The 22,773-nt window shown below is 33.9% G+C and overlaps 1 protein-coding gene across 6 annotated transcripts in view; it reads left to right on the top strand.

The window, feature by feature from the left end:
* Positions 1 to 22,773, top strand: part of USP34 (ubiquitin specific peptidase 34) — a 250,840-nt gene that overhangs the window by 153,393 nt on the left and 74,674 nt on the right. For 5 of the 6 annotated variants that reach the window (XM_044264036.1, XM_044264038.1, XM_044264039.1 and 2 more), the window contains 10 exons: positions 2,596 to 2,721; positions 3,744 to 3,866; positions 4,002 to 4,085; positions 4,607 to 4,693; positions 10,990 to 11,190; positions 13,761 to 13,843; positions 17,813 to 17,853; positions 17,947 to 18,107; positions 19,327 to 19,479; positions 20,443 to 20,547. In XM_044264036.1, the coding sequence (XP_044119971.1) occupies positions 2,596 to 2,721; positions 3,744 to 3,866; positions 4,002 to 4,085; positions 4,607 to 4,693; positions 10,990 to 11,190; positions 13,761 to 13,843; positions 17,813 to 17,853; positions 17,947 to 18,107; positions 19,327 to 19,479; positions 20,443 to 20,547 (1,164 nt within the window). The remainder of the gene's footprint in view (positions 1 to 2,595; positions 2,722 to 3,743; positions 3,867 to 4,001; positions 4,086 to 4,606; positions 4,694 to 10,989; positions 11,191 to 13,760; positions 13,844 to 17,812; positions 17,854 to 17,946; positions 18,108 to 19,326; positions 19,480 to 20,442; positions 20,548 to 22,773) is intronic. The other variant, XM_044264037.1, reaches the window with a different exon arrangement.

Below are 22,773 nucleotides of genomic sequence, written 5' to 3'. Positions count from 1 at the left end.
TATTTGAACTCTAGAGAGTATATGAGATCACCTAAAGGATTCAGTATTAGTCTGCTGACTTTGTTTTTTTAAATGCCTTTAAATGGACTTATTCTAAGATGATGTGCATTGATGTGTTTCATGCCATGAATTATTTTGAGATTGACATTCAGTGCTACTGTTTTTTCTACTATTCTGCTTTCTACTATTCTTTAATCAATTGCTACCATTCTTTCTTTCTCAAGAATGTTAAATGACTCTTTTCCATGTTTCCAAAATGTGTTTGATCATGGATGCATGGTAGCTGCTGTTGAGTCCTCTGTTCCCCATAGCCTTTTCTCTTGTGGTGGCACATTTTACTAAAATTCTTTAAAAATCTGGAGCATGTGGGTGGCTCAGTCAGTTAAGCATCTGTCTTCATCTCAGGTCATGATCCCAGAGGCCTGGGATTGAGCCCCACATCAGGTTCCCTGCTGAGCAGAGAGTCTGCTTCTCCCTCTCTCTCTCTGCTCTTCCCCTTGTTTGTACCATCTCTCTGTCAAATAAATAAATCTTTAAAAAAATTTAAAAATTCCTTTAAAAATACTTTTGTTCAAGTAGAATAATCAGTAACAGATGGCCTTGAACCTTGACTTTTTACCTTTTGCCGCAAATACTTAATGACTTCATGTCAGCACCATTTGGGCAGTTTAAAAGCAAGAAAGATAATTAGAAAAATTCTTCACTTTTCTGGGAGGTGGCTGTGCTTGTGTTATGAGAAATTAGGGAGGGAAACAAATATTTGGAGAAGGTTTTGCAAAAGGGGAGTCTTTTAAATTGGGTCTAGCTGGGGGATCAAAGAGAAGCATTACAGATTCACAGAAAAGTGAATGCATGAAGTACTGGGAGCATGAGTATAGTGTAATTTTTAAAAAAAGACTAAAAAGGAGATTGGAACCTGTACCACAAAGGGTCATATGAGATTTTTCTTCTTTGTAAAATGGATTGCCATCATCATGGAAGGTTTTAAAGGAACAAAATGAAAGCTGTTATGGGCTGTTGGAAGCAAAGTTGAGGTGTTACTGTGGTGGACATTAGAGAAAGACTGGAGGTAGGAGGCCCAATTAATAAGCCATTGTAATAGTCCACCTGAGGCCTGAACTGGGAGAATTCATTTTATAGTAGATACTTGCTGGACTTTGTGGCAAACATGCCATTGTCAATGTGGGGTGTCTTTGTTGTTAAGACTGGTGTGGTCTTGCAGAAGGTTATAAAAATAAAAATAAAGGGTAGGGCTTTTTAACCATAACATGGCATATTGTCATTTACACCTGGTTTTTTTTCCCCCCCTCATATTTTTTTTGCATAGAATACATCCTTTTATTTTTCCTTTCTTTTTTTAAACTTGGTGTTTACAAAGGAATGGATTCTTTTTTACTGAAAAACTTTCAGTGCCATTTCCCCAGCTAAATCAAAAATGTTACTTTGGGTTGCTTTTCTTCATCAGGATGAGAAAAGCAAAGGATACATTGAAGCTCCAAGATTTGCTTGCTTTCAATGTATACTAGCTTTGTATCATTATACATAAAGAACTAAACTTTCTATATGTAGAAATGGCATTCTATATATAGAAATGGGATCCCATTATTATAGTGAAAAAAATCATTATGGCAGCAGCAGTAATAGACTTATAAAAATTCATACTCTGGAAAATTCTAAAATGGTAAATTTTAGCTTTAGTTGTTTTACCTCTTGAGGTTATGCTTTAATTTTTTAAATAAAAGAAACCTACTTCTTACATACTTTCTGATACATTCTTCAGGTTACTTTTATCTCAGGATCTTAAAGAATTCAAATATAGGGGTATTTAGGTGACTTAGTCACTAAGCATCTGCCTTCAGCTCAGGTCATGATCCCATGGGATTGAGCCTTGCATCAGGCTCCCTGCTTCCAGGAGCTGCTGCTCCCCTTGCTATGCGCTCGAGCACTCTCTCTCTCTCTCTCTCTCTCTGTGAGATAAATAAAATCTTAAAAATAGAATTCATATTTAATAGATAATGGCAAAAAGTAGGTTCTTTAAAATTGTTTGCTTTCCTCTTAATTCTCTGCTTATCTGAGACTGGAGAATAATGTATGGATTAGCAGTGTAAAAAAGAAACAGCTGTACTCCTTTTGCCAGATGTGAGATTAAGGATTTAATTCACCATCACCAGGACTTTGTCCTAGTTAGAGTAGTGACCTGCAAAGAGGAAACAGTTGGTAATGTTCTTGAAATTTATTTGAATGGCTTTGTAAAACAAATGTTTTCACTTCTATTTGAAACATCTCCTAAATGAAGTGCCAAGATTTACAGGTTACTTTTTTTCCAAAAAGCGTTCAGTAACAACAGGTTGAAAAACTACTACCTTGTCATGATGATCAGTTTATTGAATAAATGTGTTTGTTATTTGTAAATAAAAAATAAAATAAACAAAGGTATAAATTATTTATCATGAAACATATGGTTTATTTCTCACTTTTAAAGTAAGACTGAAAAATATTATCAAATTTGATAAGGGTTTTATGCAAAAAAGTTCAAGTGTAGGGTGTTTTTTTTAAGTGATCTGTCTTGATCAGCAGTTGTTCTTATTTGTGTAGACCTTAAGATGTGAAGAACTTCATCTTCATGCAGAAAATCTCTCTAGGCGTGTATGGGAGCTACTGATGCTTCTTCCTACATGTCCTAACATGTTGATGGCATTCCAGAATATCTCAGATGAACAGGTAAACCCATGAAGTCTTTTCACTGTCCTAGAGGATGGCACCATTTTACATTTCTCCAGTGTATGAAATTGCCTGTTGACCTATATCCTCAATAAAATTTTGCCCATTTAATGGGTAAAAAGCACCAGTTCTTTTAATATTCATTTATTTGTTAGTGAAGTTGAATAATATAGGCCTAATACAAGGCTAAGGTTCTCTAAAATTATCTTTAGAAAACATAATTTGTCTTTATATTAGTACTTTTTCATAGTATGTTCTGTATTCCGATACGGTCATGACCTCACGAGTGTGTTAGATGTCTTTGTTAAAGATGTGTTAAAATTAGATTAATTTTTAAAGAGCTGTGTAATAAAGGGTTATTTTGTGGAGATAACCAATAGAACACTTAGAGGAGGAATGGAAAAACAGTGTCCTAATGTTGTACGCTAACGGTTTTTTATGATTTGGTTCCTGGCCACGTGATTTCAGAAGGTCCTATATCTCAAATAATTTAGATGTGAATACAGTAGGCCTGGCAAATGGTGGTTGATGACTCAGAGTAGTTCTAATAATGTTGTTGTCAAAGATGTACATTGTGTGAAAGTCACATCATAAATTGAGATTAGAAAAGAATAATATTTTATGATTTATATATTTGTGACTTAAATGTGTAGGTGTGACTTTATTAAATATAGATTTTATTGCTGTATCTTTAAAAGTTAAAGCATTCAACTAGGCTGCACAGTGCTTTCATTGGAAAGATGTTGAATTGCCTCATCTGTTGTGAGGGTTAACAAGATAGATTTCTTTTTTGTATGCTGCTCTTTGTATATTAATTTTAACAAAATTTAATGAATAATTGGTGTTTTAAGCATACTGTGAGTACCAGTTATACACTAGGTCTTCGTATGTTTGAAAATATTTCAGTGTATATGTAATATTTGAGTTCTTACATAGCATCACTTTCTTTAAAAGTTATTTTGGGAGGGATCCTTTAGTAAGTTGGTTTGAGAAAACCTGTGTTTTTCTTTTTTTAATTTAAGAGTAATGATGGACTTAATTGGAAAGAACTTCTCAAAATTAAAAGCGCTCACAAGCTATTATATGCCCTGGAAATTATTGAAGCACTAGGAAAACCTAACAGGAGGATAAGGAGAGAGTCAACGGTAATTGACTGTCCATTCTTACCCTGAAATATTTGTATTTTGTCTGAAGCTGAATTCCAGAATGTGTTATTTTTCAATTCTAAAATAATTTTTTTCTCCTGCACCTGTTCTTACTTTTTTTTGCCATTCCCACAGGGAAGTTACAGTGATCTTTATCCAGATTCAGATGATTCAAGTGAGGATCAAGTGGAAAATAGTAAAAATTCCTGGAGTTGCAAGGTTTGATCATACGTGTTATATAGTGTATTGATAAAAATTCTCTCTAATTTTCCAAAACTAGGTATCATAATTATTAATTGGTTTTAAACTAATTTACTATTAAAATAAAGCTATTACTATTAAAGTTTAAAAATTGTGTATTACTCAAAATCACAGTTAAAGGTGAGATTATTTAATGCCTCGGTGCTGTTATTTTTAGCACTTACTTTTTTCCTTTATTGGAATACTTTGTTAGGACATACTAGTGTCTGCAATTAAATGGTCAATGGAATATAAAAATATCCTTCTAGATATTGGCAAGAATCTTTTTAAAAATCTTCTTGAAAATAAGATGTGTTATTACTTTGCTTAGAAGTATTTTGGTTATTTAAATCAGAGTAATTTCCTAGTTAAATGTAATCTTTTACGTATGCATGTACAAAAACATACACACATGTATTCAGTTACTCAATCAAAAAACAGCTTTTTATGACATTTTGTAGCTGTGTCTCTCTTACCAGTACTCTCACAATTGCTTACAGTTTGTTGGTGCTGGAGGGCTTCAACAATTACTAGAAATTTTTAATTCTGGAATTCTGGAGCCTAAAGAGCAGGAATCCTGGACTGTGGTAAGTCAGAGTTCACTGTTTAAACCAGTCCATAGTTGTTCTGTTTTTAAGCACTTCCGGTTTTCATTAGCAAGTATAACTTTTGTTACATGCTTCATTGTTACAAGGAAGATTATGGAGTGTAGTAAAATCGATTTTTTAAAAAATAGGGAGTCTGATAAACTAATTATTCTTGAAGAGTTCTTCATGTCAATTCTGTTAAACTTTTAAGTGCCAAAATTCATGACTCTGAACTGTGGCTAATTCATAAACATTTTTCCTTTAGGTTGATAAATTACATATGAACAATTATATAGTCTTGAGTGTTTGGATGCTTTTAAAAAACTGGTTTACAAACGTACAATTTTGAAAAACACCCTTTTTAAATATTGCTTTGTTTTGTTTTGACTATTTCTTTATTTATAATAGTGCTACTCAAATAGTGTTTCCATTTGTGATTGGTCTTAGATGAAATAGGTGCAGAAATTGGAGGTAAGGCTTCAGAAATTATAGCTATTGAATTGCTGCAGAATTTTTATAGCATTTCACAAAATTATTGGTCCTCAACAAAATGGAACTTTTTTTTTAAAGGTACTTTTACTTTACCACTGTTAACTTGAAGAAGCACTATTCTGCAGTATCATGAAAATAAAATTGTGGAATATTAAAAAATTGATACTGCTATACCAAACTGCACAATCTGGTTTTGAACTAAATGGAATAAATGCTCCATTTCCTGACCTTCAACAAAACAGAATAGCATTATCAAACATACCTTTCAAATATTAATTTTTTAGTACTTGTGTTTTAGAATTATCTTGGAACCTAGGAATCAAGTGTTCTTGATTTAATATCAAGTTAATAAAAGAAGATACATTCAGAAAACCTATTAATGTGTACTAAGATGTTATTCTTACCACTGGTTTTTAATACTTTTATGTATTTAATTACTATATTTGCCTTTTTAGAATACTCTGTTCAGTTATTAATTATTGTAGTTCTGTGAATTACATTGTCTGTTGTGTTTTATTGTTAGTCATGTCTTTATTCCCCATTCATCTCTTAGAATTTTTTTTTTAAAGATTTTATTTATTTATTTGACATAGAGAGATCACAAGTAGGCAGAGAGGCAAGCAGAGATAGAGAGAGGAGGAAGCAGGCTCCCTGCTGAGCAGAGAGCCCAACGCGGGACTCGATCCCAGGACCCTGGGATCATGACCTGAGCTGAAGGCAACGGCTTAACCCACTGAGCTACCCAGGCGCCCTAGAATTCTTTTTTTAAATTTAATTTTATTTTTTCAGTGTTCCAAGATTCATTGTTGAGTGCACCACACCCAGTGCTCCATGCAATACATGCCCTCCATAATACCCACCACCAGGCTCACTCCGTTCCCCAATTTCTTAGAATTCTAGTGTGCCTTAGTTCTTTAGCAAAGTGGGAGAACTTAACCAAAATTTTGAGTGAGTAGTTATGTGTCATTTATAGGAATTTTGTTAATAAACCACTCTAAGTTTAGTTTTGAATAAATCTTATAGGGAATCAGCATAAGCTAGAGGTTTTTTTTTCTCAGTTTCCTTTGAAATTGTGGATACTTTTGTGAGGTATTACCTATGAAAAAATTTTAACTACTGTATATGACACATTGTGCAATGCCTGAGATGCTAAGCGTGCCTGAGATTGCTTTCTAGTCAGCTAATATCCACTATTTATAATGCATGTCTCTTAACATATTATAGAATACTTAAAAATTCAGAGTCATTCTTGTTAGACAATTTAATTTTTTTCTCTTTAAAATGAATTTATTTGAGGTATACTTTCAAATTAAAATTTTTTGAGGTAGAATTCACATATAGTAAATGTCAACCTTTTAAAAAGCAATGATTTTTTAGTACATTGACAACTGTTACCACTAATGCCAGAACAAGTTTCATACCCTTAAAAAAGAAACCCCACACTTACTCGCAGTCACTCCTCGTTTTTTCCCTGAAACATTTCAGTCTTGGGCAGCCACTAATCTAATCTACTTACTGTCTTATGGATTTGCTTATTATGGGCATTCTATATAAATGGAACCATATAATACATATATGGTCCTTTGTGAGTGGCTGCTTTCACTTAGCATAATGTTACGTAAGGTTCATTCTTGAAAGTAGTGTGTCATCTAAGGTCACAAATATTAATGAGTATGTTTTCTTTTAAAAATTTTACAGTCTAAAAAATTTTTTACAGTGTTTGGGTCTTTGATCCATTTGAAAAATTTTTTTACGGTGTTCAGGTCTTTGATCCATTTAAGTTAATTTTTGTGTATGATAGGAAGTTGAGGTATAGTTTTCATACAGTAATTAATGAACTCATTTTAAAAAGTAGTTTTAAGTTTTGAAAAATGTAGGTATTTATGTAATCCACCAACAGAAACAAGATATAGAACATTTCTATTACCTCAGAAGTTCCACCCTGCGTTGTGTCCTGGTTCCTCCCCCGTCACCAAGAGAGGGAGAGAGCAGGAGAGAATGAAGGGGAGGGACAAAAGGAGGGAAGGAGAGAGAATCCTGAGAAGGTTCCACACCTGACCCTAGGCTTGATCTCACAACCCTGAAATCATGACTTGACTGAAAATCAGGAGTCAACTGACTGAGCAACCAAGGCACCCCTCCACCCTGTTGTTTTTTTTTGGTTATTTTACCATCAGTTTTTCCCATTCTCCCAAACAAACAGCCCTAAGCAACCACTGATTTGCCTTTCGTTGTTATAGATTACATTTGCATTAATAGAATTCCTTATACATGGAATAAAATGGTAAGTGTTCTTTATATCTGGTGTCTACGCAACATGTATTTTGAGGCTGATGAATACTATATGTATTGGTTGGTTGTGAGTTTTTATTGCTGTGTAGTATATCCCTTTATAGTACTTAATCCACTCAACTTACTGATGGACATTCTGAGTTTCTGGTTTTGGGCTATTAAGAGTAAAGCTAACAAGCATTCAGGTCTTTCTGTGTACATACGTTTTTGTTTCTCTTGGGTAAATACCAAGAAATGAATTTGCTGAATAATATGGTAAATGTAAAATTAACTTTGTAAGGAAACTGCTGAAGTGTTTTCCTAAGCAGCTGTACCATACAGTGTATAAGCATTCCAATTGCTTCATATCCTCAGCAACAGTTGCTGTGGTCAGTCTTTTTAATTTGAGCCTTTAAACTAGGTACGTAGTATCATCTCATGGTGCTTTTGCTTTGCATAATCTCTGGTGACCAGCAATGTTGAATATCTTTACATGTGCTTTACATGACTATGCTTTTTTTTTTTTTTTAATCGTTATGAAAAACATTTAACATTTACTGTCTTAACCATTTTTAAGTGTGTAGTTCACTGGTATTATACACTTTCCCCTTGTAGTGGAATTGTCACTACCATCCATCCCCATTACTATTTTCATTTTTTAAAAAGATTTATTTATTTATTTATTTGAGAGAGAACACGCACGGAGGGAGCGTGAGAGGGAGAAGCAGACTCCCCTCTGAGCAGAGAGCCCAATGCGGGGCTCAATTCCAAGACCCTCAGATTATGACCTGAGCCAAGGGCAGATGCTTAACTGATTGAGTCACCCAGGTGCCCCTATTTTCATCCTGTAAAATTAAAACTATACCTATTAAACAGTGTCTCCCTATTTTCCCCTCTCCCCATCCCAAGACAAACCACCAAGACAAACTTTGTCTCCATGATTTTGACTACTCTGAGTACCTCCTGTAAGTGGAATCATATGGTATTTTTCTTTCTGTGACTATCTTACTTGACTAGCAGATTGTCCTCCAGTATCGTCCTTACTGTAGCATACTACAGAATTTCCTTCCTTTTAAGGCTGAATAATATTCCATTGTATGCAGTGTATACCACATTTTGCTTATCCATGCATTCATCGATGGACATGGGTTGCTTCTATATTCTCTCTGGTCTGAGTAATGCTGTTATGAATATAGATGTATAAATGTCTTAGAAACGCTGCTTTCAGTTCTTCTGGGTAAATACCCAGAAGTGGAATTGCTGGCTCATATGGTAGTTATGTTTTCAATTTTTTGAGGAACCACTGTACAATTTTCCACAACAGCTTTATCATCTTAGATTCCTACCACTAGTGCACAAGGGTTCTAATTTCTCCCTATATTTGCCAGTAACAGTTTAATTTCTGATTTTTTGGTATTAGCCATCCTACTGGCTGTGAGGTTGGTTTCAGTTTGCATTTTCTTAATAAACAGTGAAGTTGAGGACCTTTTCTTGTGCTTATTGGCCATTTGTATATTATAGTTTGCCAATATCTTCTCCCTTCTGTAGGTTGCTGTTTTACTCTGTGGATAGTCTTATGCACAAAATTTTTGTCTTCTCTTTTATTACCTGTCCTTTGGTGTCCTATCTAAGAAATCATGTGTCCAAATCCATTGCCGTGAAGCTTCTATCCTGTTTTCTCCTAAGAATTTATTTTAGGCCTTATATTTAGGGCCTTCATTTATTTTTTATTTTTTATTTTTTTAAAGATTTTATTTATTTATTTGACAGAGAGAGAGATCACAAGTAGGCAGAGAGGCAGGCAGAGAGAGAGAGGAGGAAGCAGGCTCCCTGCTGAGCAGAGAGCCCGATGCGGGACTCGATCCCAGGACCCTGAGATCATGACCTGAGCCGAAGGCAGCGGCCCAACCCACTGAGCCACCCAGGCGCCTTCATTTATTTTGAGTTAATTTTCATATATGGTGTTTTAGTGTGTAAGGGTCTACCTTTATGCTTTTGCATATGGATACTGATTTCTCACTACTATTTTTTGAAAATACTGTTCCTTCTCCCATTGAATGGTCTTGGCACCCTAGTCAAAAATCATTTGCCCATGTAAGGGTTTATTTCTGGGTGTTCCATTTTATTCCATTAATTTTTTTTAATGATTTTATTTATATATTTGACAGAGATGACAAGTAGACAGAGAGGCAGGTAGAGAGAGAGGAAGAGAAGCAGGCTCCTTGCTGAGCAGAGAGCCCTATGTGGGGCTTGATCCCAGAATCCTGGAATCATCACCTGAGCCGAAGGCAGAGGCTTTAACCCACTGAGCTACCCAGGCGCCCCTTGACAGTGTATTTTAAGCAGAGAAGTATTTAATTTTAAGTTAGTATCCTATCTAAGAAATCTTAGTTTGAAGTCCACAAGGATTTTCTCCTGTTTTTTCTTCTATAAGTTTTATTGTTATCATTTGCATTTAGTTCTGTGATGCATTTTTTTTTTTTAAAGATTTCATTTATTTACTTGAGAGAGGGAGAGAGAGAAAGAGTTAGCAAGGGAGAGGGAGAAGCAGGCTCCCCACCAAGCAGGGAAGCCTGATGTGGGCTTGATCCCAGGACTCTGGGATCATGACCTTAGCTGAAGGCAGACGTTTAACCCACTGAGTCACCCTGGCGCCCCATGTGATGCATTTTGAGTTAAGTTTTGTATATGTAGAGTGAGATTGAGGGGTTGTTTCTTTTTCTTTTTCTTTTTTATGTGGCTGTTCAGTTTCCTAGCACCATTTGTTGAAAGGGCTATTACTGAAATTTCTTGAAAATCTATAATACACTATTGCTGAATTCTCTTCCCTGGTACATTGGTATAGCTGTACAGTTTGGCAGTGGGATTAGAAAGATAGGAAAGTAACTGTTGAAGAGACTATGAAACTCTTATCTTACACATAAATGATAGTAATTACACATAAATGATAGATATATATGATATATAAAGGAAGTGTTTTTAAAATTTTAAAGTAGAGCTTTAACTCAGTTAGAAATTTTCATAGTACATAATATTTTACCAAATACTTCTTTTATTTTAAATGTACTTATGTAAAATGCAGAATTTTCAGTTGAGGGTTTTTTTTTTTTTTTTTAGAATTCTTAAGAATTCTTTGGCTCCAAAATATTGGACTGTATGCCACTTGCATGGGGAAACAACTTAAAATACTTTGTCTCTTAATTCATTTTGGTGATAGGTGAATTATATCTTTGTTTACATTATAGTAATTTTTTTAAAATTATGATATATTCTGAGCAGTGTATTTTTTAAACAAAATCCTGTATCTGATATTTGTATGATGTTTTCTTCTTTACCTCTTAGTACCTAGATTTTTTCTTTTTTAAGATTGGATTGCTACTCTGTATAGTACATGAGTAAGTAAAATTTCTTTAGCACGTTGATAAAATACTAGCTCTAATTATTTTTTACTTTCTAGCTTTCAATTTCAAGTTATATAGTGGCCATGTTAAATTAATCAAAATAATGAAGTGACATTTTCTTTTTATCCACAGTGGCAACTAGACTGTCTTGCTTGCTTGCTGAAGTTAATATGCCAGTTTGCAGTAGATCCATCTGATTTGGATTTAGCTTATCATGATGTCTTTGCCTGGTCTGGTATAGCAGAAAGCCATAGGAAAAGAACTTGGCCTGGTAAATCGAGAAAGGCTGCTGGTGATCATGCCAAGGGTCTTCATATACCAAGATTAACAGAGGTAAAGTACAGAAATTGCCATTAAATTGTAGTAGTGAATTCTGTTTGTGTTTTACAAAGTGAAAAATACATTAATGCAGAAGAAATGTGATCCTAGATTACCACAATATGGCCTAACAGCTGAAGTGATATCTTCATTTTTAATCCAGTGGTAGTAATTATGAAATAGTAATATTTTTCAGATCTTTATCCAAATTGCAGGAATGAATTGTATGACATTTTGATGTTCTCCAGTTGTAGGATTTAGTTAATCATTTACACCCAGTAATTTATATACTAAATTTTTGAGGGTCCATTTAGGGAAACAGTCCATTCCAGGTGTTTTCAACAGAGATTTAAAATAAAGAATTGGTTTCATATGTCTGCATTGGGGGGCTAAATGTACAAAAAGAAAATATTGACAGGTAACCATTCAGCACCCCTGGTGTTTGTGGAACAGATAGAAAAAGGTTGGAGATATGAGAAATGAGGTTATAAGGAAGGATCTTGTTGACCTAGGATTGAGGCATTGGAGGAAGGGGTTCTGTTACTATTCCTGAAACCAAATGGCTTCTCCTGGGTTAAATACTTAACAGTACAATGCTGTCAGAAAAAGCAAGGAAGTAATCTCTGTTCCAGGTTGACAGAACCTCATAGGAAACTACCTGGCAATTTAGTTTGTGATGTACCAGCCCTAGAATCACAAAGCAACTCTATAGCATGATAGATTTAGAGCTAAATAAAAATGGTACAGTAACTGGCACATCTAGAGGTATAATTAGAATTATGTCAGTGGTTCATGTGATCAAATATTTGCCTTTAGAATGGCTCCGTCACTGGACTGGAAGTGACGAGAGATAAAGACAAGTTTTTAGTGAGATCTCTTACTCATTTGTAACCTTTTGAGAATAGTACCTTGCCTCATAGCTGCCCAAGAAACACCAGAGTAATGAGTTGTTTTTAGAGAGAAATATCGTAGTGAAACACAAGTTGGAAACTACTGGTGAAATTGAACTTGAAGCCTATTTCCCTTTCAGAATTTTGGGAGATTAAGTGGGACAAGTGATCTCTGCTAGGATTATAAATCATTTACAGTTAATGCAATTAAAATAGAACTGTAGGGACTACAGTGTAATCTATATGTGTTCTACACTGTTGCATATTATCAGCTACTTATTTTTAACCTTGCATGGCTATAATGTTCTAGTTATTTTTTTTCCTAGAATAATCTTCCCAGGTTATAATTTAAAAACTCAAATTGATTGTGTTCCTTTCTGTTAACTCATTAAATAACTTCAAAGCTTTTGACCTTAATTAGTCATCTCCTCTTGAGATTTTAATAACATATAGTAAGGTATAAAATACATGCACAAATAAGGAGTTTTTAAAAGTTTGGGTTTTTTTTTACATGTATGCAAGTACATGATTATTGACAGTAATTCAGAATATACAGGTGAACCTTCCCTCCCAGTCATAGATGACTACCATTGATAGTTGTTTGTATTATCTTATTAGATTTTTTTCATTGCATATGCTGGTGTTACATTTTTATAGTTTAGAAAAGGTGCTTACCATATATATTTTCCCATTAGTTGATCATAATCAAAATTTAGTATGTTAAGCTTTATGGGAACAAAAACTTTTATTATATTCTAGAGACAGAGTTACCCAGTTATATTGTATATGTAGATAGTGAGGAAGGACACTGGTTTTTTTGTTTTTTCCATAATTTACTGTCATGCATTATTTCATTTGCTCCCCTTTAAGCCCTTTCAAAAGGTTCAAATTCCAATCAGACTTTAAAATTTCTAACCTAAACAGCTTTTCTTGAAGCTGTCCTGGTTTCACCAGGGAGAGGTTTAATTGCTGCTCTCTGCTTTTGCTCAGGTGGCACATTGTATTAAATATGTTACAGTGCTTCCTCTGTTATCTGCTGTACTGGATTCCCATTTCCAGTATGGGAACAGTGCTTATAACATAAGTACCCAGAAGGGTTCTGATCTATAGAAGGGAGTCTGTAATTCTTTATTTATATAAATTAGCAAATTGTTTTATATAGAACTGTATAGAACATTATATAGAATTCTCAGTATATAGAAAAAGTAGAACCTAAAAATTAAATATGTATTATTATCATATACCTTGAAAGGTTGCAGACTAAATTTTGAACCTCAGGATTTTCAATCTGGAATCTGTGCTCTGTATTCGTTCTTTTCTCTTTTTAGTTCAGGATGGTTGAGATTATCTGCCACTGGTTGGCTTTTTTCCCCCTTATGTGAGAGGTAAAACGTGTTTAATTCTTATCACCCCAGTGAACCATTGACATGTGTAATATATTTTTTTTCACCCACCTGGGTGACCTGTAAAGAATTTGTGAATCAAATATAAAGAATAATTTTGCTTCTATATTTATAAATTTTCTTTTTTTTAGTTGCTGTTCTTAATTTTGGTTGCAAAATTCTCAATATTGATATTTTTATAATATGATATTCCTTGTCATAGACAAAAAAGTAATTTGGAATCTTGGGTTAAAAATGCATTTTTGTGTTCTAGTGTATTTAAAGATTTTTTTTAAATGTTTTTCTCTTAAAGGTATTTCTTGTTCTTGTCCAAGGAACCAGTTTGATTCAGCGACTTATGTCTGTTGCTTATACGTATGATAATCTGGCTCCTAGGTATGAAGTTTTTACATAATAATGTCTGTATTTGTACCAAGAATATAGTACTTTAAAGCTTCATTTTGAAAAAACTTGAAAGATTAGCAGAAAAATTTTTAGGGTATTTTAACTCTCATATTGTTCATTTTCATTTGTGTGTTATTGACATTTTGCCAATTTTATTGCATAATTGTGAGTGTGCATTTTCAGTGTGTTTGTGTGCACATATTTACATATTGTCTTTAATTTTGTGAGAGTAAATTTCAGATATCATGACCATTTACCAATAATACTTCGATATCAGGACATTTTCTTAATAATTTGAGTAAAAGACTCAAATGTAGGGAGTTTAACATTGCTCTGACAGTATTATTTAATGTATAGTCCACACTCAAATCAAATTGTCCCATTAATACTCTTCATGACACTTTCTTTTTTTTTTTCATGACACTTTTTTCCCCCTGGTCTAGGATTCTGTACTGCATTTAGTTATTTCTTCCATTTTCTTTTATCAGAGATACTTTCTTAGCCTTTCTCTCATGATACTGACATTTCTGGGTACTTCAGGCTAGTTCTTTTATAAAGCATCTTTTAATTTAGGTTTTCTAATTCTAACAGTTTTGATTGTTCATGATTAAATACAGATGATATATTTTTAGCAGAAGTACTCCATGAGTAATGTGTCTTTCCCAATACATCCTGCTGATGTCAGTTGATCCCCTTATTAGTGATACTAACTTTTATTAGTTTATGTGGTTTCCCTATAATAAGGTTACTGATTTTTTCCAATTAAAAGTGACCTGTAGGAAGCTGCTTCTCATAAAACTTTTGTTCATTGATTTTTAGTATTCAGTGATGATTCTTGTCTGAATCAAACCTTAAGAAATATTTGTAAAGTAGTGATTTTCTCTTAACCATTCATTTTATGTTTATTGGTTGAAATTCTATTATGTGGAAGAACTTTGTGTTCCTCCCTTTTAGTATCAGTTTGAATTCATGGATTTTTTTTCCCCCCACTCTGTTGTAGTTCATGACTATTAATTACTGTTCACTTTACTCAAATTGTACCTGAGTTTGCCTCCTCAAGCTTGTTCATGTGTCCTTTTGACATATTCTTATTATTTGTGGTGGAAGAGAGGAGTCCTTTTTTATTTTACCTATCACTCTAAGATCTTCAAGGCATGTAGTTTTCTCTACCTTAGTCCTGGAATCAGCCATTTATTTTAGAAGCCCTATTTACTGATGGTGGGAAACTTCCAAAAATACGGGCTCTTGGTGGATTTGTCACTACTGAGATTTCCTTGCTTCTAGGCCCTTGGTGAATAGAGCTGGAAATATGTGTATATGAATATATTTTGGGCATGTAAATATCCCGTTTATTTGGGCTACAGTAGAGGTTTAAAAAAATAATGTATGAAATTTTGATATAGATAATTGCTGACTAATACATAGGAACATGACTGTATGCCTTATATAATCACGTAAGTCATGTTAAAGTATGTAAAATTAATTTCTCTGTATTCTGTAGGTGTTGCCATTATACTTGAATGATTTATAAAGCTAATGTAAACATGCTTGAAAGTGCTTGACCTTATTTGTGGTAAATAGCTAATAGTTGGATTTTTAAAAAAATTTTTTTTTAAAAATTTTTTTCTATTGAGTTTATTTATTTTAAAAAATATTTTATTTATTTATTTGACAGAGAGAGATCACAAGTAGGCAGGCAGAGAGAGGGCGGGAAGCATGCTCCCCACTGAGCAGAGAGCCTGATGCAGGGCTGTCCCAGGACCCTGAGATCATGACCTGAGCCAAAAGCAGATGCTTAACCAACTGAGCCTGCTAGGCGCCCCTAGCTAAATAATTCTTATCCCTTCCTCTTTGTCCTCACTAACCCATGCTCTATTATTACACATGCCAGGATATATTGAGTTTAACAAGGCCAAATCATTTTTAGTTCGCTTTTAGTACATGAGAACTAAGAACTGTTCACTTGACTTGGTTAACCTCACACAAGGAAAAATAAACGTGTGTATGATCAAGCTGGTTCACTCTGGCAATTCTCGTTTTTCATTCTACTAGTTCCGTTCTTAAAGAACATTTTACCATCTTTGTAATGTGAGCCCATTCCCTTTGCCCCCCGTTCCTGTTTTTTTCTCTAGGCCTGTTCATGCACTGTTATCTTTTCCATAGATAACCAAGCTGAGCTTGATTCATATGGTGCTAGGTTTATATCAGTTAAGGCAGCTAGAGCATACTTTTTTTTTTTTTTTAAAGATTTTATTTATTTGACAAACAGAGATCACAAGTAGGCAGAGAGGCAGGCAGAGAGAGAAGGGGGAAGCAGGCTCCCTGCTGAGCAGAGAGCCCGATGCGGGACTCGATCCCAGAACCTTGGGATCATGACCTGAGCCGAAAGCAGAGGCTTTAACTCACTGAGCCACCCAGGTGCCCCTAGAGCATACTTTTTGCCTGTGTTATAAAAAAATCTTCTTTTTTTTTTTAAGATTATTTATTTATTTGAGAAAGAGAGAATGAATGAGCTGAGAGGAAGGGCAGAGGGGAGAAGCAGACTCCCAGCTGAGCAGGGAGCCGAGGCAGGGCTTGATCCCAGGATCATGACCTGAGTCGAGTCTTAAGGCAGATGCTTAACCAACTGAGCCCCCAGGTGCACCATCAAAAATCTTCTAATGCTGCATATTTAAAAAGTGGATGGGTAGATTGCTGTTGGTAAAGTTGGTTATATCAATATGATAATAACTAAATATGAAACATGGACACATACGTGATTTACAAGTTTTAACTTCTTAGTACCTTTTATTTTTTTTAAAGATTTATTTATTTGAGAGAGAGAGATTAAGAATGCATGTGCATTAGTGCAGGGAGTGGGAAGGGAGAGGGAAGAGAATCTTAACCAGACTCTGTGCTGAGGACAGAGCCAGGATGCAGAGCAGAGGTCAATCTCGCTACCCTGATAACAGGACCTGAGCTGACTGAAACCAAGAGTGGGATGCTTAACTGATTATACCATCAAGGTGCCCCAGTACTTTTTTTACTTTAAATCAGTAATGTAGATAAGTCTTGTTTTTTGAGATTTTTGAAAGGTGTTTTATTAACTATAACAAAGTCAGGATGCTAGAGAGCAGTGCCTTCCTTTTTTAAACAATTTATTTGTAAGACAGGCAATCCCCATTCATTGGTTTTGCTAAAATGAAAGTTTTTAATACTTTAAATTGAAGTAATACATTTTTCACTGAAGTAACTAAATGTGTGGAGAAAAATGGATGTAAAATAATACAGAACTAAATTAGTTTTCTCTACTTTTTAGTAATTTGCTTTTAACCATTTCTGATAGAAATTGGCATTAACAGGAAGGAAGGGCATTGTATGTTAGTGTATGACTATTTTTAAAATTAGAAGTCTGATGTTTAGAATCTAAACCATTACATCCTTTCTGTTTGTAATACACCTCTTTAGTAAGTAAATCTTTTTTTTTTTTTTAATTTTATTTATTTATGTGAGAGAAAGTGAGAGTGTGTGTGAGCATGAGCAAATGGGGAGGAGGAATGGGAGAGGGGATAAGGAGGCTCCAAGCTGAGCACAGAGTCCCCTGGGGGCTCAGTTTTATGACCCTGAGGTCAGGGCCTGAGCTGAAATCAGATTGGTTGCTTAGCTGACTGCACGACCCAGCTCGCCCATCATGAGCATTTCTTGAGGGTTCACTTATTTCAGTCAATACTGTATTCACTCAGATATTGTTTGTTAAATCTGAACAGTCATATGGAGTGGTCTGTAATATTTTATCAGTATTTCTTTAAAAGATAAACACCATAGGAAACATATGTTTGTTAAAATTTATTCTTTTTCTGTAGAGGGTACATTGCATAAACGTTAAAGGATATGTGGTAATAAATTGAATCATTTATATTTTATTGCTAAAATTAATTAGTGGTGGTGGATTTTTTTTTTTTTTTTTTTTTTACTTTACAGAGTTTTGAAAGCTCAGTCCGATCACAGGTCTAGGCATGAAGGTAAGTAAGGGTTCCACAAAACTAATTTTTAATAGAGATTTGCATAATTAGATAATCTTTAATAATGAACATTGTGTTTTCTTTACAACACAGGCCTTATAGTTATACTTTTTCCTAATTTCTCTTCAGTTTCACATTATTCAATGTGGCTCTTGGTGAGTTGGGCGCATTGCTGTTCTTTAGTGAAATCTAGCCTTGCTGATAGTGACCATTTACAAGATTGGTTAAAGAAATTGACTCTCCTTATTCCTGAGGTAAGATAAAGATTGAAAATCAGCACTATTACTCTTCATATTTTTTATATTATTTGCATTGATAATTAAAAAAAAGATAATGGAAACAAGTGGAGATGATTTCATAAACATATCCTATTACCTGGAATGTACCTATTAAACACTTTAAGATTGAGAGTGTTTTGTACTCTTTACACTTAAATGTGAATGTTAACCATAGGAAACAAACTGAGGGTTGCTGGAGAAGAGGGGATAGAGGGATGGGTGACTGGGTGATGGACATTAAGGAGGGCACGTGATGTAATGAGCACTGGGTGGTAATGTACAACTGATGAATTACTGAATTGTACCTCTGAAGCTAATAGTATGCTATATGTTAGCTAATTGACTTTAAATAAAAATGCAAAAAAATTATGAATGTAAAATAGTTTAGAGCATTCATATTTTTCTTTTTCTGAAATAAATCCATGATTATTTTGCTTTGGAGTTTTGAAAATTTTTTTCTGGGAAAGACAGGAGTGTTGCTTTTGGTAATTTATATTTTAGAGGAAGCTTCTTTTCCTTTTTCTACTAGAGTGTATCCCTAGACACAAAGGATAAATCAAATATATTTTGATTCCAGTGTCAACACTGAAGTCAGTGTAATTGTCACTACCCGTATCTTGATACTATACCATATTCCTAAATGAAAGAAACATACTCTTAGAACACTTAAGTGTCTTAAAATACTTAGCCACATTAGTTAAAATAGTTACATCTTTTTTAGGCAGCATTGTCTTAATACATTTAGGCTTTGAGTTGAATGCACATGTATTCTTGTTCTGGCTGTGTCACAGGTAAGGATTTGACACTTGGGCAAGTCCCTTAGAAACTATAAAATGTTTTGATATAAGTATTTTCTAAATTGCTTCTTGTTCTGAAAATATTTTATCTATTTAGTGTTATAAATTATTAAGAATATTCTGTCCTTTGTCCCTTTTGTATTTGTTGTTATTGTAGTGTTTGTCTTTTTTCATGTCCATATTTGGAAAGTTCTGACATGTTTCTACATAGTGCTATATTCTTTGGGGGTACGTTATTTGATCAGACTTATGTGTGTGAATATGTGATGAGAACATTGCATTTAAGAAGTATTACTAAGGAAACTATGTAACATGTTATTTCTGCTGACACTGATTTTAAAGATTAACTTTTTAATACTTAACTCAAGACTATCTTTGGAACTTGCTTTTTCATTTAGACGGCGGTCCGTCATGAGTCTTGCAATGGTCTTTATAAGTTATCTCTGTCAGGGCTGGATGGAGGAGACTCAATCAATCGCTCTTTTCTGCTATTGGCTGCTTCAACATTATTGAAATTTCTTCCTGATGCTCAAGCACTCAAACCTATCAGGGTAAGATTTTACTGTTTTAGGAGAAGTTTCTATTTCTACAATTTTCTTTGCCCCAAGTTTTTGTCATTGTATTACATGCTTGCAGTAATTTTGAGTACTTGCTTAGTATGTAATTTTTACCAGGAGAATAGTTAGAGTTCTTAAAGTGACAACGTTGTGGACATACTGTGTCCACGTTACTCCTGGGAATGGAGTTTTCGAAATAGCATTTGTTCTTACTAAAACGGAATGATAAAAACATCATAAATGTAGCTTTCTTCTCATTTAGTTACATAGATTTTTTTTAATCTTTATGATATTCTGAGTTTTTCATTTTTAAAATTTTTAAAATTTTAATTTTTTCCACTCCAGTGTATATACCAGCCTTGTAAAAAAGCCTTCTGCATAATAAATTCAGAGCTCACTAAGTAAATTTCTGGCGTTAGTAAAGCCCCAGAAATATGATGCATTGTAGGATTTACTTTTTCTTCTTCTTTTTCTTCTTCCGTATTTACCTGTCATCAATATGTAAGATATTAAAGTGTTATTTATGTTATAGATTAGATTTATGTTTTAGATTTAGACTATAATAATAGACCATTGCATATGGGTAGCTAAACTTATGTTCTTTAGGTTTCTTTTGTTGACACATTTTCATTGAATTCTTCATTTCTGTCACATTATTTAGCATTAAATGTTGCTCATATAATGACTTTTCTGAGTGGGTTGTAAGAAATTTGAGGGTATTATTTTTCTGAAAGTTCTCATACTATTCGCTTACGGGTCTAGTTATTCTAATGTTACAGAAGCTAGAAGTGTTCTTTCCATTTTTTGTTGAATTTTGAATACTGTTTATATAGGGACCCAATTTTTTCATAAGGTCTGTAGTTCCTTAAATGTATTATAATTTTAAGTTAATCCCCTTTTTAAAATGTTTTCACACACAAAAAAATGTTTTCACAAAGTTGAAATTTTTTTTTATAGATAGATGATTATGAAGAAGAACCAATGTTAAAACCTGGATGTAAAGAGTATTTTTGGTTGTTATGCAAATTAGTTGACAACATACATATAAAGGATGCTAGTCAGGTATGTTCAGAAAATTAACTTGTATGATGTTGGATGCGTCATGCACATGTATGTTTATGACTTTATATAAACCCTTATATTTAAGGGCATTTTTTATACATTCTATAAGAGTTGAAATGCCATAATTATTTTACTGTAGTTGGACCTTTTTGTTTGCTCTAAATTCCCTTCTTCTTTTTACTTTGACCTTTGTTGAAATGTCTTCATCTGGTACCTGTAAGTAATTTCCTATTTCTTCTGAGTAAGATTTTTAGATAAAAAATGTTACTTGAAATGTGAAATTTAGACTTTAAATATAAATATACAGTGTTCTGTAATAGCATATAGGTTTGGAGTTTTGGATATGTAAAATAAAATTGCAATTCAAATAGAATTTATTTTAAGGTTAAGAAACTTTATTTACTGATCTAATTTTCTTAGACTAAAATATTATCAAATAGTTGTTTAAAATAAGTTAATTTCAAAAACAAACTTGCCACATAAGTTTTTTCTCCTTCACAAATTGAGTAAGCTGAAATGCATCTAAGTGTTTTCAAAAAATGAGAAATACTTTAAGAAGATACATTTAGATATTTAGGAAATATTTTCTCTCTTTTAAATGTTTTTTAATCCAAGGGTCCCTGCCTGGCTCAGTCGGTACAGCATGCAGCTCTTGATTTGGGGGTTGTAAATTCAAGCTCCACAATGGGTGCAGAGATTACTTTAAAAGTCTTAAATGTATTTTAATCCAAGTGCATTTTATACACTTACATTTTTAAAATCCTGAAGTATTTGTACTTTTTACTTTTAAGGAACAGTGCAAATTGAATTCTTAAGTACTTTTTATTTAAGAAATAATTACAAATACTGAGTGTGTTTTAATTTACTTGATTTTTCATGAAATATTGGTGTCAGATAAACATTGGTGTCAAATAAACATTGATATATGTATTTTTTTAACCTTGGGTTACCTATTTAAGGTAGGAATCTGGGGCACCTGGTGGCTCAGTGTGGTAAGCCTCTGCCTTCAGCTCAGGTCATGATTCCAGGTTCCTGGGATTGAGCCCTGCATCAGGCTGTCTGCTCAGCGAGGAGCCTGCTTCCCCCTCTCTCTGTGCCTGCTGCTTTGCCTTCTCTCTCTCTCTGTCAAATAAATAAGATCTTAAAATAAAATAAAAATAAAAAAATAAGGTAGGAATCTAATATTGCTTGCTTGCCAGTCAACATTATTTTTTCTTAGAGATCAGAGTTTCTTTGAGAATCCTCTTAAGTTTTATCTTGTGAAATGTTCATTTGCTCAGTTATAATGAAAATTAAAATTTTCTGGAACCATACCTTTAAATGTGTTTAATTATTCTTTTGAGAGCAAGAGCACACACACCAGTGAGGTAGGTGCAGGTGGGAAGAGGGGCAGAGGGAGAGGTAGAGAGAGAATGTTAAGCAGGCTTCATGTGCAGCATGGGTTAATCTCACAGCCTTGAGATCATGACCTGAGCTAAAACCTGAGAGTCTTAAACTTAATAATCACTGGGCCAGGGCTCCTGGGTGGCTCAGTTGGTTGAAAGACTACCTTCAGCTCAGGTCATGATCATGGAGCCCCAGGGTGGAATCCAGCATCAGGCTCCCTGCTCAGTGGGGAGCCTGCTTCTCCCTCTGACCTTTCCCCTCTCATGTTCTCTCTCTCTCTCATTCTCTCTCTCTCTCTCTCTCAAATTAAAATAATAATAACAACATCATCATCATAATCATCATCGAGTCACCCAGGCATCACCTCCCCTTTAAATTTATTTTTTTAATTTTTAAAATTTTTTAATCATTTAAATTTATTTTTAAAGCCTAGTTTAAAGGTGGGATAAAGACAAATCTTCGTGGGTCAATTAACTGTTAATATGAACCATATCTCAATAAAATTGTTACAGAGAAAATAAAACAGGAAATCTTTATATCTTCTATATATATTACTATGACTATTATAATTTATTACTGACATTCCTTAGATTTTTCTTTATTCTTTTTAAAGATTTTATTTACATATTTGAGAAAGAGTGAGCAAACCAGGGGGTGAGGCAGAGGGAGAGGCAGACTCCTCGCTGAGCAGGGAGCCCGATACGATGAGGAGTTCCATGGATCCTAGAATCCCGGGAACATGACCCAAAGGCAGGCACTTAACTAATTGAGCCATCCAGGCAACCCCCCTGGATTCTTTTTTGAAGGACTATCAATGATGAGTTTATAATTATCAAAGAG

Source organism: Neovison vison, chromosome 8, assembly GCF_020171115.1.
Source record: "Neovison vison isolate M4711 chromosome 8, ASM_NN_V1, whole genome shotgun sequence".
NCBI lineage: Eukaryota > Metazoa > Chordata > Mammalia > Carnivora > Mustelidae > Neogale > Neogale vison.
The sequence above is the reverse complement of the archived record's forward strand: the minus strand, read 5'-3'. Positions and strand labels throughout refer to the sequence as shown.